The sequence below is a fragment of the Eutrema salsugineum genome, unplaced genomic scaffold, assembly GCF_000478725.1.
Source record: "Eutrema salsugineum unplaced genomic scaffold, Eutsalg1_0 scaffold_1, whole genome shotgun sequence".
NCBI classification, from domain to species: Eukaryota; Viridiplantae; Streptophyta; class Magnoliopsida; order Brassicales; family Brassicaceae; genus Eutrema; species Eutrema salsugineum.
The window spans coordinates 6,028,255-6,042,141 of NW_006256909.1; the positions used below are offsets into that span (position 1 = coordinate 6,028,255).

Below are 13,887 nucleotides of genomic sequence, written 5' to 3' on the forward strand. Positions count from 1 at the left end.
ATAATAGGTAAAATGGTCATTTCATGCAGAGACCTCTACTAGGGTTCTTAGTTTCTGTTTGCTTCGTTTCATCATCATCGTATATAACACATATAAAAGCACTCGATCGGCAAATTTTCCGGGAATATCACTCTCTCTCACTCACAGTAGAAGAAAGAAAACAGAGAAGAAGATGGGAGTATTCACGTTCGTTTGCAGGAACGGTGGCGGAGAGTGGACGGCGAAGCAACACGAGGGAGACCTTGAGGCCTCTGCTTCTTCTACCTACGAGCTCCAGCGCAAGCTCGTCCAAGTTGCTCTCTCCGCCGATTCCTCTGGCGGCGTTCGGTCTTCATTTTCTCTTGTCTCCCCTACCTCCGCCGTATGCCAGGTATAATCCTCCCTCTCTGCTTTTTTAATCTCTTTGATCCGATGGTTGATTTCTGGATCATGATTACATTTCTGTCTCTCTTTCACTGTTCCTAATCTAGTTTTCTTCACGATTGCATAGTTTTGAAATTGGAATCACTGTTTGGAGCTTTCTATGGACATAATGTTAATCAGCTTTTGTTTAATTGAATTTTTAAATAAATGATTCATTCGCGCCAATTATCAATCAGAGTGAGATGTTATTCTCACATGATCTCGCATATCTACGATGAAACACAAGCTCTTATCATTGCAATAGATGTGATTATGCGTCAGTGTAGCTTGTTTCATAGCTAGAGCTTAAAGGTTGTAACTTTATGTTGAACACTTAGCATTGCCAGCGTTCTCTATATTAGTAGGGCATGCGATTCCCATGGCTCTGTTGCTAACTAGTCCTAGTGAACAAAGTGTTCTTGCACTGAAATGTTTTATGGATGTATTCTATACTCATTGATTATTCAATTCATGTGGAGCAGGTGATTGTCGGTGGTGCTGTTGGTGGAGGATTTTCTGCTGGAGGAGCTGCCTCCGGTGGAGGTGGTGGTGGTGCGGGTGAAGCTGCAGCCGCCCCCAAGGAGGACGAGAAGAAGAAGGAAGAATCAGAAGAGGAAGAAGGAGACTTTGGGTTCGATCTCTTCGGTTAAGATGACAAATAGTATTTGGAGGCCCTTAGTTTGAGCTCTTCCTTTGGTCTCTTCAATTTTTTGAGGGATGTTGCTACGAGGGCTTGGTTCTCAATTCCATTTACCCTCATTTTCAAGAGTCTCTGATGTAATGACAAGTTTCTCTTTTGATCATATTATATACACTGGCTCCTCTTCGTAGAATGAAATAATATTGGCTCAAAACAGAGTTGCAATGCGATGAGATTCTATATTGGCTCAAAACAGAGATTTGCAGTGCGATGAGATTCTGTGTCACGAAAGAAAATTATGGATTGGTGGTGCATTTTTCATTATTACATTGCAAGAGATTATTTAACGGTCATCATATAAAATTTGGCTTCACTAGAACTGTCTAGAAAGTTTGTAATTGTCTTTAATGATGAAGCCCACAAACCAATTACAAATACGAGTACACTACTGATACATTGATGAATATTTACGAACATGCCACACAATCATCACAACGGCTATGATAAAATTCCAAAGTAAAACAACATTCTTCACAATCATTTTGCTTCCACTAAACCTTTCCAATGAATCTCCAGCTTTCTTGAAAAGCGAATTATATCGACTAAATCTGCGTCAGCCAGTGTCTTGAATCAGAACAGCCACAACTCATCGCCTCTGTTCTTGGCTTTCTGCAGAACAGATCAACAAAACGAACATTTCAACGAAACAACAACCGAAATTCTTCATTCTTGATCCATATACCAATCATTTTAAGTCTATTCACTCATTTGCTTCCCCTGTTTCTCCCTATATAATGTGGTATAACGCATTAAGACAGCTCCACATATTTTTCCTAAGATTGTGATTGTGCACCTATTCAAACTTAATTAAAGTTGATGAAGTTAGTACCTTCACCAAAGGGCTGTTCCAAACGAGTAACAATATGTTTCCCATATGTGTATTTTTTCAAAGCAGAAGCGTGCATTCTGACTCGGCTGAACAATGTCGCACGCTGATCAGCAGTACACGTCTCGAATATCTTCTGCACCACATAGTTTCCATACTGGTCCTTCATCATCATCTGTAAAAGGTGGCTTACAGTTAATATCCAATCAGTTAAGACGAAAAAAATGCATCAGGTTTGGTCCATATTCTCACCAATAAACTATCATAGCTCTCGTCGGGTCCTGCAATCTCTTTAATGATGATGTCCCGCTCAATTCGACCACCATGCTCCAGACACTTCTCTATAACATTTGATGCAAATTTATGTAGGCTAAGCTGCACTATGTGCCCTGATAGTTTCCTCACGATTCTCTCTCTTTCCTCAGATGTCCCTTTCTCCAAGACATGCTGTCAAAGAGAACAAGCAACATTGGTTTGAAGTAGTGATTGAGACATGGACTAAGGAATTCGGGTTTAATCCAAATGCTGTTGCAAAAGATTTGTAAGTTTAAAATATGACAGACCTGCGTGACATAATTACCATATTGGTCCTTGGAAAGGACGCATACTGATTCCAGTATCTCCTCCGTAATGAATCGACAATGATGCTCATTTGAGCAACGCTCCAGAAGCCTCTATACAGAAGGGAAAAGAAAACGTTAAGAGTTGTTTTCTTGAGTAACAATGAGAGAAACCAAGATAATGAGAAGGAAAAAAAACAGGCGTTTAATTAAGTTATTAGTACCTGTATGACACGGCAGCCATAAGGATGCATGGAGAGCGAGGAAACTTGACCACGGAATGCAGATAACATGAATCCAACTTTGTCTGCCGGGATATTCTCGATGCATTTTTGGATCACATGGTTTCCGTTTTGGTCTCGAACACATCTCATGACCTGCCCGTCAAGTTCACGTGCTAAACGAACTCTCTGATCAGGTTCTATGACATCAATAGCCTACACAAGAACAAAGGTTTCACCCATGAGTCCATCGTTTTAACAAAGTCCAAGCCCTAACAAATTGTAATGACTCTTGTACCTTTTGTATCACTCGGCAACCGTACATCTGCAGACTAAGTGGTACTATCTGTCCCATGAGTTGATCCGCGAGCTCCTTTCTCTGTGATGAGTTTCCGTATTCGAAAAACTGAAACAGACATCGCAGATAATCAAGAAAATGGATAGAGTCAGATAAAAAAGGCATTTTAAGACATAGGGTCAAGTAAAGAACAGACCTTCTGAATAACATAATTGCCAAACACATCTGTCATTAGTTTGCAAGCATGAGGAAGAACTTCCCTAAAGACAGCTGCTTTTTCTTCTGGATTGCAATTCTCAAGCTTTTGCTGAATGAATCTGCTCCCGTGCTGATCCGCACTGAAAGGGAACAAGATTTCACTCAAGTTTGTTATCACATGACTGAGAAGAAACCCAAGAAAAAGACTCCGTGAAAGAAAGATAATAAAACTTGCCTGAATTCAACAATGTGTCCTGTGATGTCAGATAAATCAAACCTCCTGCCTTTCCCAGATTTCAGTTCTTCAAGAAAATTGCACAACCTCGAGCCATTTGCACCTTCCAAACTCCCCTGTGGCTGCCATCCAGGATATGCTTCTACATAGGGAACAGAGCCCGGTGAATGACGAGGACCGAGCTGTGTAGGCAGATACTGCACCATAATGCCCATATTTGGCTGCATTCCATAATAATTAAGACCCATCATTCCCATTCTACCCATGTTAGAGTTGCTCGACCCCCTTATTTGCCTAACGAACTTCGGCTCATCTTTCTGAGACTCAGGAGCATTCTTATGGTTCTCTCTAGGAGCCATCGGGCTCATCTGCCCGAACGACTGTTGACTATACTGCATATACATAGGATCTTGAAAAGAAGGTTGCCCCTGTGGAACATAGTACTTCTCTGCATACTGCATTTCACCTCCCTGGACTAAACTTCCAGCACTTGGCCCAGAGAATTGAGGACTAAAATCTGGACCAACAATAAGCGGGACAGAACCATGGGAAGGGTATCCAGGTACAAACTGTGGGACCATGTTAGTGTATGGTCCATAACCATATTGAGGAGAGTAAACAGCAGGAGACTGCATGTTATAGACATGAGTTGGTGGAGCCACATAAGGCGTTTGTGTAGCAGCGTAAAACGGAGGCGGGGTAAAGCCTGAAGACTGAAGCACAGGCTGACCATAATGAAACTGTCCGGTCCCTGTCACTGCATCGTTTACACCATGGGAACCCATTTTGACGCCACCTTGAACCCAGGTTACATTGTTTTGTTGTTGATACATCTGCCTTTCTGGCCTTGCATACTTTGGATCTCGAGAGTATTTAGCCATTCCGGATCCAGATATGCTAGTATTCTTCATCTTTGAGATGATGGCCGATTCATCGGGACTCTTCTCAATGCCAACGGAAGCTCTAGTCACTGAAGCAGCATTATCTTTAACCATGACATCATCTGACATCTCCGAGAAGTTACCACTCTCATCCGCTGTGTTCATTTCACCATTGGAAGAGTTAGACCGACTATGTTGAGGGGTAGGACCAGAAGAACTATCATCCTGCGAGGAAAAGAGATTCAATTGTACCTTATTATAGGGCTACAGTATCAAAAATCTTAAAACTTTACATGAAATTCGAGAAGAAAAAAGGAAATTTCATTAGGCACGAACCTGCCTGGAATCTTCCAAACCTTGAGAACCAGACGAAAGACTAATGTCCACTTCATTTGTCCTATCTGAAACACTATTAACAGGTAACTGTTGATTGCTCTCATCCTCAGACACTTCCTGGTGAGAAGAAAGTGTACCTTGAGACGAATGAATGGGAGAATTAACTTTATTCAATCCCCTATTACTTCTAAATCTACCTACACGATTGTCTATGAAGTGATACTCAGTAGGGTAATAAATAGGTGGAGAAGGTGAGCGGTTAAGGTTGTGTTTAGACGAATAAGTAGGATGAGCGGTCACAGATTCCTCAAAGCCATGGTTTTGAAAGCTCGGTAGCTTCGAGTTATTATAACCAGAACCGCCTTGTCGTGACAGTAGATTATCCACAGCTAGAAAAGACCCCTCCATGCTCGGAGGCGCACTTCCACTTCGATTAGGAGCAGAAACCGGCCTAGAATTAGACCATCTTTCACTGTTTCCAGACATCCTGATAGGATTCTCAGTTGCCATTTCTCCAAGGTTATTGCTTTTCTTACTCTTCTTCTTCTACAACAAGAACAAGAAAGGAGCTTTTTTTTAGAAAAAAAACAAACTAATAACCAATTAAATCAAAATTACCATGAACGAAGTTTGCAATGTAAACATACTAATTCATCAAGATGATAAGCAAATAAGCTTGTTTAAGACCTTTTCATTAAAAAGGAGCAAAATGACACATAAGTTCTAATCAGAAACTCCTCATTTTCCTAAGTTAAACATCCTTCCAGTGATCAAAGACGAAAATTTTCACAAGAAACTAAACCCAGCCGAAATCGAGTAGTAAGAGTATAGAAGTCAAAGTAAAGAACACAGAACAACCAAGAGCAAAACTTAAAAAGACTATAACATATCTACATGACCATGTAAATGCTCCTCACATAAGAATATGACAGAGAAACCCCAAGCGAGAGGCAGAGAGAAAGAGAAGAAACAGAGTGTAAGTAGAACGGGAAAGAAGAAGAAAAATCGAGATTTCTTATCCCAAAAAAAACCCTAAAAATGAGCTTTTTTTCCTTTAGCGAGCAGAAGTGAACGGAAGAGAGAAGAGCTAGGAGATTTACTTACCAGAAGGCGATTATTGTGGAGGAAGCAAAAGATTCACTGTTAACAAACCCTAGATTCTGCTGCTCTTAAGTCGTCAGAGAGACAATGAGGAGAGAGAGAGAGAGAGACAAGGGTATTGGTGTCTAAGAAATGACCATGTTTGGTTAAGTCAGTGGGATTTTTAAATGTTTGGATTTTTTTCCGGTAATGGCAAATAAAAAATGCCAATTTCCACCATTACGATCCTTTCTTTTTCCGCGAAGTTTATGGAGTTTGACTTTTTGAGCATTATCGGTGAACCGAAATATTACTAGCTCTATTTCAATAAAAAAAAAAAATTCAATTTTTTTTTTTAAAGTGGTTGTTCTAGAATTAATGTTGGATTCTTCAGCTAGAGTTAGTGTAACTACAAGTCTACAACTAACTTGATAATTATTATTTTTCGAAGTCCTGTTTTTTTTATAAAAAAAATTATTGATGATAATCAACTTTTTTTTTAACAGCATTATCTGATAATCAACAAATCGTAGAAAGTAGTATAAATTAGCACTCACGTTTGGCTGATTTGCTGTGTCCAAAATCAGACAGAAAGCTTTCTACTTTATACGTGAGCGGTCAACTAAATGTCTCATCTCCAAGATTTTAGATGCAGACATATCTAATGGTTCTGAACTTCTTAAAATAGACGTTCATTACCATACATATATACTATTTTTGGATAAGTCGCGTCACCATTCCAAAATTTAGATTTTATTAGTTTAGAACCAATCCCAATTGTCCTAATTTTTAGATATGAAAATTCTGTTGTAAAGTTATACTGGTTCAAATTTCTTTTATTTTATCTTTTTCTGAGTATTAAAGGTTATACTAGTTGACTTTTGTAAACTATCTATCATGATTTTTTCCTCATCTAATCATTGTCTTAATTCTTTGTGCGGAAATGCAGTCTTGGTAAGAAATAGTAGAGATGAACTTTTAACCACTACATAACTAAACACACTTCCTCAAATATGCAGAGTACTATACGATAGCCAGATTTTATTAATATAGCATTTCAACCTAGCTAAGAATTATAATTGTGTTAGTTTTACATTATATTGATCTAACTCCTTTCGTTTTATAAAAAAAAAAATTGGTCAAAAACAAAATAAACTCCTTTCGTTTTATTTTCCATTTCCACCAATTTGTATAGCTTGGTCTTGCAAAGTGTTACACATACCTAAAACATATAGTAATATCTTTTGACGTCATCTCACAAAGCTCATCCCGACCCATTGTTGGCACAATGAGACACTAATATCTAGTCGGAAATTAGGACTAGAGGTAGATTCATAAAAAAATTTCACGGGGTCATACTATAGTTTGGATTATCAAAGTTAAATTAGTCACTTATATAAACAAAAGAAAAACATACAAAATGAGAATGAAGTGAAGTTATAATTTTTTAACCAATTAAACAAAAAGTATCCTACCAGCTTAACTGCTTAAGCTTGCAAATTTGAATGACACAATTTAACTAGGTGCCGGGGACACCCTTTCCTCTCATTTTGGGTCCGCTGATGGTTACACTTGTCATCACTCTCACAGTTTGGATAATTTTTAAGTCGCATCATACCTTTATTTTATATTTTTGGAAATGCACCTTCCAATCCGTATTTTTGTTCATGGTTAATCCATTTATTCCTTCAACCATTACAGTCCAAGTTGGATATTGATAGAGCAATTCATAGACAGATCTTCGCTATGTTATGCCCGATTTCCATCTCATTATTTCACACCATTCCTCATATATAGCCTAATCGACCATGCGTTTGCAGTACATTTTGGCTCATGATGATCGGAGAAGCCTCACCGAGTATGCGAGACGCATTTTCATCCGTGCAAGTGCTTCAAAGGAGTTCCCTAGCTGTTCAAGTTTATGTGTCATTTTTTAAAAAAATTGGCCTTTTTAGTGTCACGGTTATATCACCAAAAAACTTAATTTGAATAATTTAGTAAGAGTGATAATAGCCTAATGGGAAACAACAACAAAAAATGGAAATAAATTAATGTCCATAAGCAGATCTTCCGCCGTCGTGGTAGGAACAAACCGGCGACTGTCCTGATGAGCCAATTGCGATGACAGAACTAAAGTCGTTATTTTTATATCCACTTGGAGAATTTTATTTTCCATTGCCCATAATATCATCTGAAAAAAAAAGGTTCCAGAGTCGTGAAGCCAACTCAAATCCGAAACAAATAGAAATGTAGATGCTTAGAGAATTTTTTATGAGTAGTTTAATAACAAGAAATTCAAAGAAATTATTGGAGAAAATGGAAAGCCCGTATTCAATAATGTTCTCTATTTGTTTCGAACTCCATCACTGGAGAAGACTTGCTGGTTTCACCAAAAAGTCTCTTCAATTCTTTATTTCAAACCCAAAAGAGAGAGAGAGAAAACGAATCAGAGGAAGTGATGAAGTATAGAAGAAAAGGAAAAGGCTCTGAATCGTCTTCCACTAACGATTACTTGTATGTATGTTTTTAGAATTAAAAGATCCTTTAAAAACCAAAAAAAAAAAAAAACTTTCTCTCTCTCTCTTGACCTCATATTCGTTGAATCACCCTACTGGTTTTTTTTTAAGTTCTCGCCCTAGATCTTGAAGAAGAGGATCAAAATCGACTCTTTTGAGATCTGGGTTCGGACAAAGATTCTGTCTTTCTGCATTCCACTGTTTCGATTCAGCTTGAATTTATTCAGGTAAACGCATTTGACACTTTAGCTCATTACAATGTTCCACAGTTTTGTAGTTGCTCTTCTTTTTTACTTGCTGGAAAGCGAATCTGAGATTTAGAGCTTTTTGTTTAGTTTGGTCAGAGAAAAAAATCACGAGACTTAGACTTGTTAAGTTCGTACGTGTGCGAGAGAGTGATAGTGAGGAATGTCCTGGACTTCCCGAATCACGGGAACAACGTGCACTTAGCGGGTTTTAGAGTTTTCCATTTTGCTGATTGCTTCTTTCTGAAGGAGTTTTGTTCTTAGATTAGTTTGAAACATAACTTAATCTCTCCGTGTTTTCCGGTCATCTCTTTGCTACTCTAATCTCTGATAGTCTTTGTTCTTCATTAGGATCAATAAAAACTCAAATCTGTTCTTCTTCAGACAATGTAAAAGAAGTATGCAGAGGTAACAAAAAGATTCAGTCTTTGTATGCCTTTCAATTAGAAGGGATAAGGGAGGTGTTGGAGATTGGTTTCAATGGGTGAGATGCAGAAGATTTTGCAGGGGCCACGTCACCACACATCTCTGAAGAAGCCCTTATGGGTCCTTCTTACTGTTTCAGTGACCAGCATTCTTCTGATCTGTACTCAAATGTTCCCACCACACGGCGAGAGGTCCTCGTGTCATGGCCTCTATAGCACCAGAGGCTGCGGTGATGCTCTCTCGGCGTGGCTACCTGTTCATGTCAGGAAATTCACTGATGAGGAGGTAGCAGCTCGAGCAGTGGTCAGAGACATACTAAGAACGCCTCCCTTCTTTACCAAAAACTCCAAAATCGCTTTCTTGTTCTTGACTCCCGGTACTTTGCCGTTTGAGAAGCTCTGGGATGAATTCTTCAAGGTAACATACATCTCAACGAAAGTCCAATCTTTTTTTTACATTTCACTACTTACTTGCGGTTTTTTGGTGCTGTGAAGGGTCATGAAGGGAAGTTCTCTATTTACATCCACCCGTCAAAGGAACGGCCAGTTCACATCAGTCGTCATTTTTCTGATCGGGAAATCCATAGTGATGAGGTCACTTGGGGAAGGATTTCTATGGTTGATGCCGAGAAGAGGTTACTGGTTAATGCTCTTGAAGATCCTGACAACCAACACTTCGTTCTTCTTTCAGAGAGGTAATGGTTTCAATCTTGCTTTAGTGTCCCAGTTAAAGTTTTCTGCACAAATCAGAATCACATCAACTTTATTTTTCTGCGCAGCTGTATACCATTGCATACTTTTGACTACACCTATAGATATTTGCTGTACTCAAACGTCAGCTTCATTGAGAGGTAAATTTCTCTCTTAAAACAAAAAAGAAAAGAGTTTGCTCTCTCCATTAACGTTGACTGACACAAGCTTTGTTATCTCGTTGTTTCTCAAGTTTTGTGGATCCTGGTCCACATGGGACCGGTAGACACATGGAACACATGTTACCCGAAATTGCCAGGGAAGATTTTAGAAAGGGTGCTCAGGTAAAGACAAGCTTTAATCTCTAAGAGCTTGTCTTGATCAGCATGCTTCTATTTGAAAAAAGAAGAGTTTTGTCACCTTTTGTTGTGTAATTTTCGTCTTTTCTTCTTGCCAGTGGTTCACAATGAAGCGACAACACGCGATTATAGTGATGGCTGATGGTCTGTACTACTCAAAATTCCGCCAGTATTGTGGAGTAAGTTTGTCCTGCAGCTGATTTTTCTTTTGGTTTTCCATTGCATTTTTTCTTTTGCATATCGCGCTTGTTGGTCTTGGATCTTTTGATAAAGTTTTCAGTTCTCTTCGTTCTGTGTTCTGATTCTGACAAGAAATTTCCTATAAATTTCAGCCAGGGATAGAGGCCGACAAGAACTGTATTGCAGATGAACATTACTTGCCAACATTCTTCAGTGTGAGGATACTCTTCTTAACACCCAATCTTTTGCTACCTTAAAAGCCTTCTTGATGCTGAAACGTTTTGTTTATTTTCTGGCTCTTCTTTCAGATGCTTGATCCCATGGGGATCTCAAACTGGTCAGTGACGTATGTTGATTGGTCTGAACGAAGGTGGCATCCAAAGACTTACGGAGCAAATGAGATTACATTAGATTTCATGAAAAATGTCACGGTTTGTTTTGGGAACGCAATCTCTTGAAAATTGTCTTGATTAGCTTCTTATCCAACTTTTCTCTTTTATCGCTTGTGCAGTCTGAGGACATGAGTACACACGTCACAAGTGTGGGAGAGGTATGCTCTTGCGGCTCTCTCTTTCGTGGTACTCTACTCGCTATCTCTCTCATTCTCTTTCTTTATGCTTTTACTTGTGGTTTTGAAGCATGGCGATGAGCTGCATTGGCCTTGTACATGGAACGGGATTACACGGCCTTGTTATCTGTTTGCAAGGAAGTTTCATCCTGATGCTCTTGACGCATTGGTCAACCTCTTCCCTAATTACACAAGCACAGTTGCCTGAGAGAGGAATTCTTGAGCCGAAGCACGCGATTCTTGGACCTAATTATGTCCCATCCAGATATGGATCTTTTAGATACTGTAAATTTTCTAAAGAAACTGAAATGATTCTTGGGATTTTGATGTTTCTTGATGAAACTAAATATCAGTTATACGCAATTAGAACAGAAAGTTTTGGTTAAAAGAGTTTCATTTTGTTATTATCCCTTTGGTTCAGTCTGTATTGATCGGTTTATGTTACATGGATATATAACTTACTCTATCATCAACACAATAGTGTTGGATTCTTGAAATCTGTTTTAAGATTTCTCTTATGTCTCTGGGATGACGAGTGGAGCCCGAGGAACCGAGGTCTGTCTCGGTGTGCAGTCCCAGTCCTTACCGTGTTTCACAACTGAGAAGTGTTTGGGAACCCATGGCTCACCAGAAGCCTCTCTCTGTTTCAGAGACTCTCTCTGTTTTTCCTCCACAGCTCTCTTAGCTTTTCTTGCTCTTTCCCAGTCTTTTTTCAGTACCCCTTCACTTAACTCACTCCACACCATGGTGGACTCGGTCTCCATCACTTCTTGCAAATTCTTGACAACTGGAGGTCTGAGTCCCGATATGTTCTCCTTGGCATTGTAAATAACCTCGAGCTCACCGGTCTTCACATTTTTCGCCATTACTGTTCTGAAAACATTGTGGGATATTAATAACATTACAGCTTATGATGTTATCAAGAGCTGTAATGTCTTTACGATATTATGTACTTACTTGTCCCAGTGGCCAAAGATGTCGTAGAGCTGATTACCAGAGGAAGTTTCGGAGATCTTTCCTTTGATTGATCTACTGTTGTTGCCTCTGAGTCTTCCGATGAAAGAATCGGAGTTCAAATGTAGTTCAGCTTCGAGATCGGTCTCGGAGCACTTTATCTTGAATTTTCCGGCCCAGTTTGCTCCCGGCGCGGGTAAGAATCTCATAACAAGTCCTGGCATGGTCATCTCATAAGTCTCTCTTTGATTCAGAAGCTTCATTTCCCTTTTGCCCTTTACCTCAACGTCCACATAAGCACCTGTTTAACCATGCAGGAATTATAGATTTCATAGCCAAGACGAGATGCTTCGGTCGGGTCGTGTTCTTGGGAGGGTTTATTCAAAGATTAATTAAACTTGCTAGATCCAAATAAGAAATAAACATACCACGAAATTTAGGAGTGAAATAGTGAGACCATGTCACGTCAATATTTTCATTCTCGTGAGTCGCATGAAGTGCGGACACCGGAGGATGATGCGATACCTGAACAATTTTCTTTTGGTGAGGGGGTAAAAAAACCATATATTCATATTGAATATTTTTTTTTTTTTTTTTTGAGTTTGACATTTTAAAATTTTAGGTGTTTTTGTGTTATAAATTGGAATAAATAATGTTGTACTTGTTCAACGAGGACGTTGATGTGACCATTGGAAACATGGTGAGTCTCGCCAAGAACGGGGTTGTACGGAGACAGGCCAAAGACCACGGGACGGAGTGTGGAGATGTTCCATGTCACCACCGATTTTAGCCGTTCGATAGGAAGATCACGGCGGCTGCATTCTCCCAGCAGATCCTGGCCGCCGAAGCTGTAGATCATCTCGCCGTAACATTGAAGTTGTGACCTTGGTTGGTTCAACTGAGGTGGCAGCTTTAGGTTCAAATAATACAATTATTAAATTTAATAAGAAAAAGTTGGTGTACAGAACGGGGAAAAATTGTAATAAATTTCGAGGAAAGAAACAGTTCGGAAGTTCACTTTCATGCATTGTGCCTCCTGTCTATCTTTGCCTACACACATTTTTATTCAATTTAATACTAAAATAACTTTCAATTTTTTGTAAGGGAAAAGATACGCAATGGTCGGTCTGTAATATAATATCAACAAGACTCGTCAACAAAGATTTTTTTTAGAAAAACCTGAAAATTGGTGAGATCAGATCCAGGGCGCACGTTCTTGAAGAGGCTAAGGATCCGACGGATGCCATTTGAAGCTGTGTTCTCAGAATCTTTTTCATCTTCCAACGCGATAGGTTTGGCCAGGACAAGGTGCCTTCTGGTTTCTTCTTCTGCCTTTGCACAACAAAAAAACCATTGAAAATCTATAAGTTTAAAACCTTTAAACTGTCCAACCTTGTTCCTCCAAACTCATCATATATAACAAATTAATAATATAACTATATAAACCCGTGTATAGTCCAAGACAATATTATTTACATTTCATCTTATATATATGGTTTGATTAACAAATGACATGAATAATTTAGATGGAGATATTAACAGTTCGTACCAAACAAATATGCTCTTTGTAATCATTGGTTTAATCTTGGCTTATAAGAAGTAAGATAAATAACAATTAGATCGTTTAATCTCTAACAGTTGAAATTTTGAAAGTGTTAAGATTACAAGTATAATATATATCTATATATATGCATGCCCCAAGTAAAACCAAGGTGTAGTAGAGAGCATATGACCCACCCACTGACCCACTTACCATTTCAAAAGCTGTTGCAGAGAAACGATATTTCTGAGTTTTATTGATGATGTTTTGTTTTAGAATGAATGGGCTTTTTAAAAATAAAAATAAAAAAGAAAAAAAAGAAGAGAAAAGGCAAGGAGTTCTATCTGAAACACTCAAAAACTAGAGTTAAAGTACTCTTCATCACAGTATCTAAAGTAATAATTCTCAATAGTTTGCCCCATTTATATAGTAGCAAATATAGGAATTATGTAAATAGAGAGATGATAGAGATAAGGAAAAGAGTCTGGTAAGCATTTACTATGGAACCAGATCCGGAGGAGGCGTTGGTCGTTAGATCCATCTTCGTGTCATTTATTATCTCATCGTGGCCCGTTTTTGTCGTGTGCTTAGGGTTGTGGTCCAAAACTTCTTGCTTCTTTCGTTGTTGTACTGAAAAAATTTTGAGTTGATTTTTGAGTGTTAAAGCTGGCCT

At 38.8% G+C, this 13,887-nt stretch overlaps 4 protein-coding genes across 7 annotated transcripts; 2 read left to right on the top strand and 2 right to left on the bottom strand.

The window, feature by feature from the left end:
- The first annotated feature begins 42 nt into the window (after nt 1-42).
- On the top strand, nt 43-1,260 carry LOC18029816 (60S acidic ribosomal protein P3-1). The gene is made up of 2 exons (XM_024149557.1): nt 43-370; nt 885-1,260. Exons 1-2 carry the CDS (start codon nt 173-175, stop codon nt 1,050-1,052), a joined length of 366 nt encoding a protein of 121 aa, XP_024005325.1. The 5' UTR covers nt 43-172; the 3' UTR covers nt 1,053-1,260.
- A 168-nt stretch (nt 1,261-1,428) lies between these two features.
- On the bottom strand, nt 1,429-5,892 carry LOC18029817 (pumilio homolog 6, chloroplastic). Of its 3 annotated transcripts, XM_006413195.2 has the most exons (11): nt 5,762-5,892; nt 4,859-5,203; nt 4,658-4,774; nt 3,441-4,546; nt 3,204-3,345; nt 3,008-3,115; nt 2,713-2,925; nt 2,492-2,602; nt 2,181-2,375; nt 1,932-2,103; nt 1,429-1,711 (listed from the first exon to the last, which is right to left on the bottom strand). In XM_006413195.2, the coding sequence occupies exons 2-11, from the start codon at nt 5,165-5,167 to the stop codon at nt 1,689-1,691; spliced, it is 2,496 nt and encodes an 831-aa protein (XP_006413258.1). In that variant the 5' UTR covers nt 5,168-5,203; nt 5,762-5,892; the 3' UTR covers nt 1,429-1,688. The 3 variants fall into 3 exon arrangements, with proteins under 3 accessions (XP_006413258.1, XP_006413259.1, XP_024004672.1); XM_006413196.2 differs by having other exon boundaries at nt 4,658-5,203; XM_024148904.1 differs by having other exon boundaries at nt 4,658-5,200; nt 5,762-5,882.
- A 2,228-nt stretch (nt 5,893-8,120) lies between these two features.
- On the top strand, nt 8,121-11,091 carry LOC18029818. Of its 2 annotated transcripts, none has more exons than XM_024149447.1 (10): nt 8,121-8,480; nt 8,883-9,341; nt 9,419-9,618; nt 9,703-9,774; nt 9,867-9,957; nt 10,071-10,151; nt 10,305-10,367; nt 10,461-10,583; nt 10,664-10,702; nt 10,791-11,091. In XM_024149447.1, exons 2-10 carry the CDS (start codon nt 8,979-8,981, stop codon nt 10,926-10,928), a joined length of 1,170 nt encoding a protein of 389 aa, XP_024005215.1. In that variant the 5' UTR covers nt 8,121-8,480; nt 8,883-8,978; the 3' UTR covers nt 10,929-11,091. The 2 variants fall into 2 exon arrangements, with proteins under 2 accessions (XP_024005215.1, XP_006413260.1); XM_006413197.2 differs by having other exon boundaries at nt 8,150-8,480; nt 8,850-9,341.
- Nucleotides 11,092-11,095: 4 nt separating this feature from the next.
- On the bottom strand, nt 11,096-13,824 carry LOC18029819 (oxysterol-binding protein-related protein 4B). The gene is made up of 6 exons (XM_024149446.1): nt 13,714-13,824; nt 12,854-13,006; nt 12,336-12,584; nt 12,103-12,199; nt 11,678-11,975; nt 11,096-11,593 (listed from the first exon to the last, which is right to left on the bottom strand). The coding sequence occupies exons 1-6, from the start codon at nt 13,753-13,755 to the stop codon at nt 11,236-11,238; spliced, it is 1,197 nt and encodes a 398-aa protein (XP_024005214.1). The 5' UTR covers nt 13,756-13,824; the 3' UTR covers nt 11,096-11,235.
- Between the last annotated feature and the right edge of the window lie 63 nt (nt 13,825-13,887).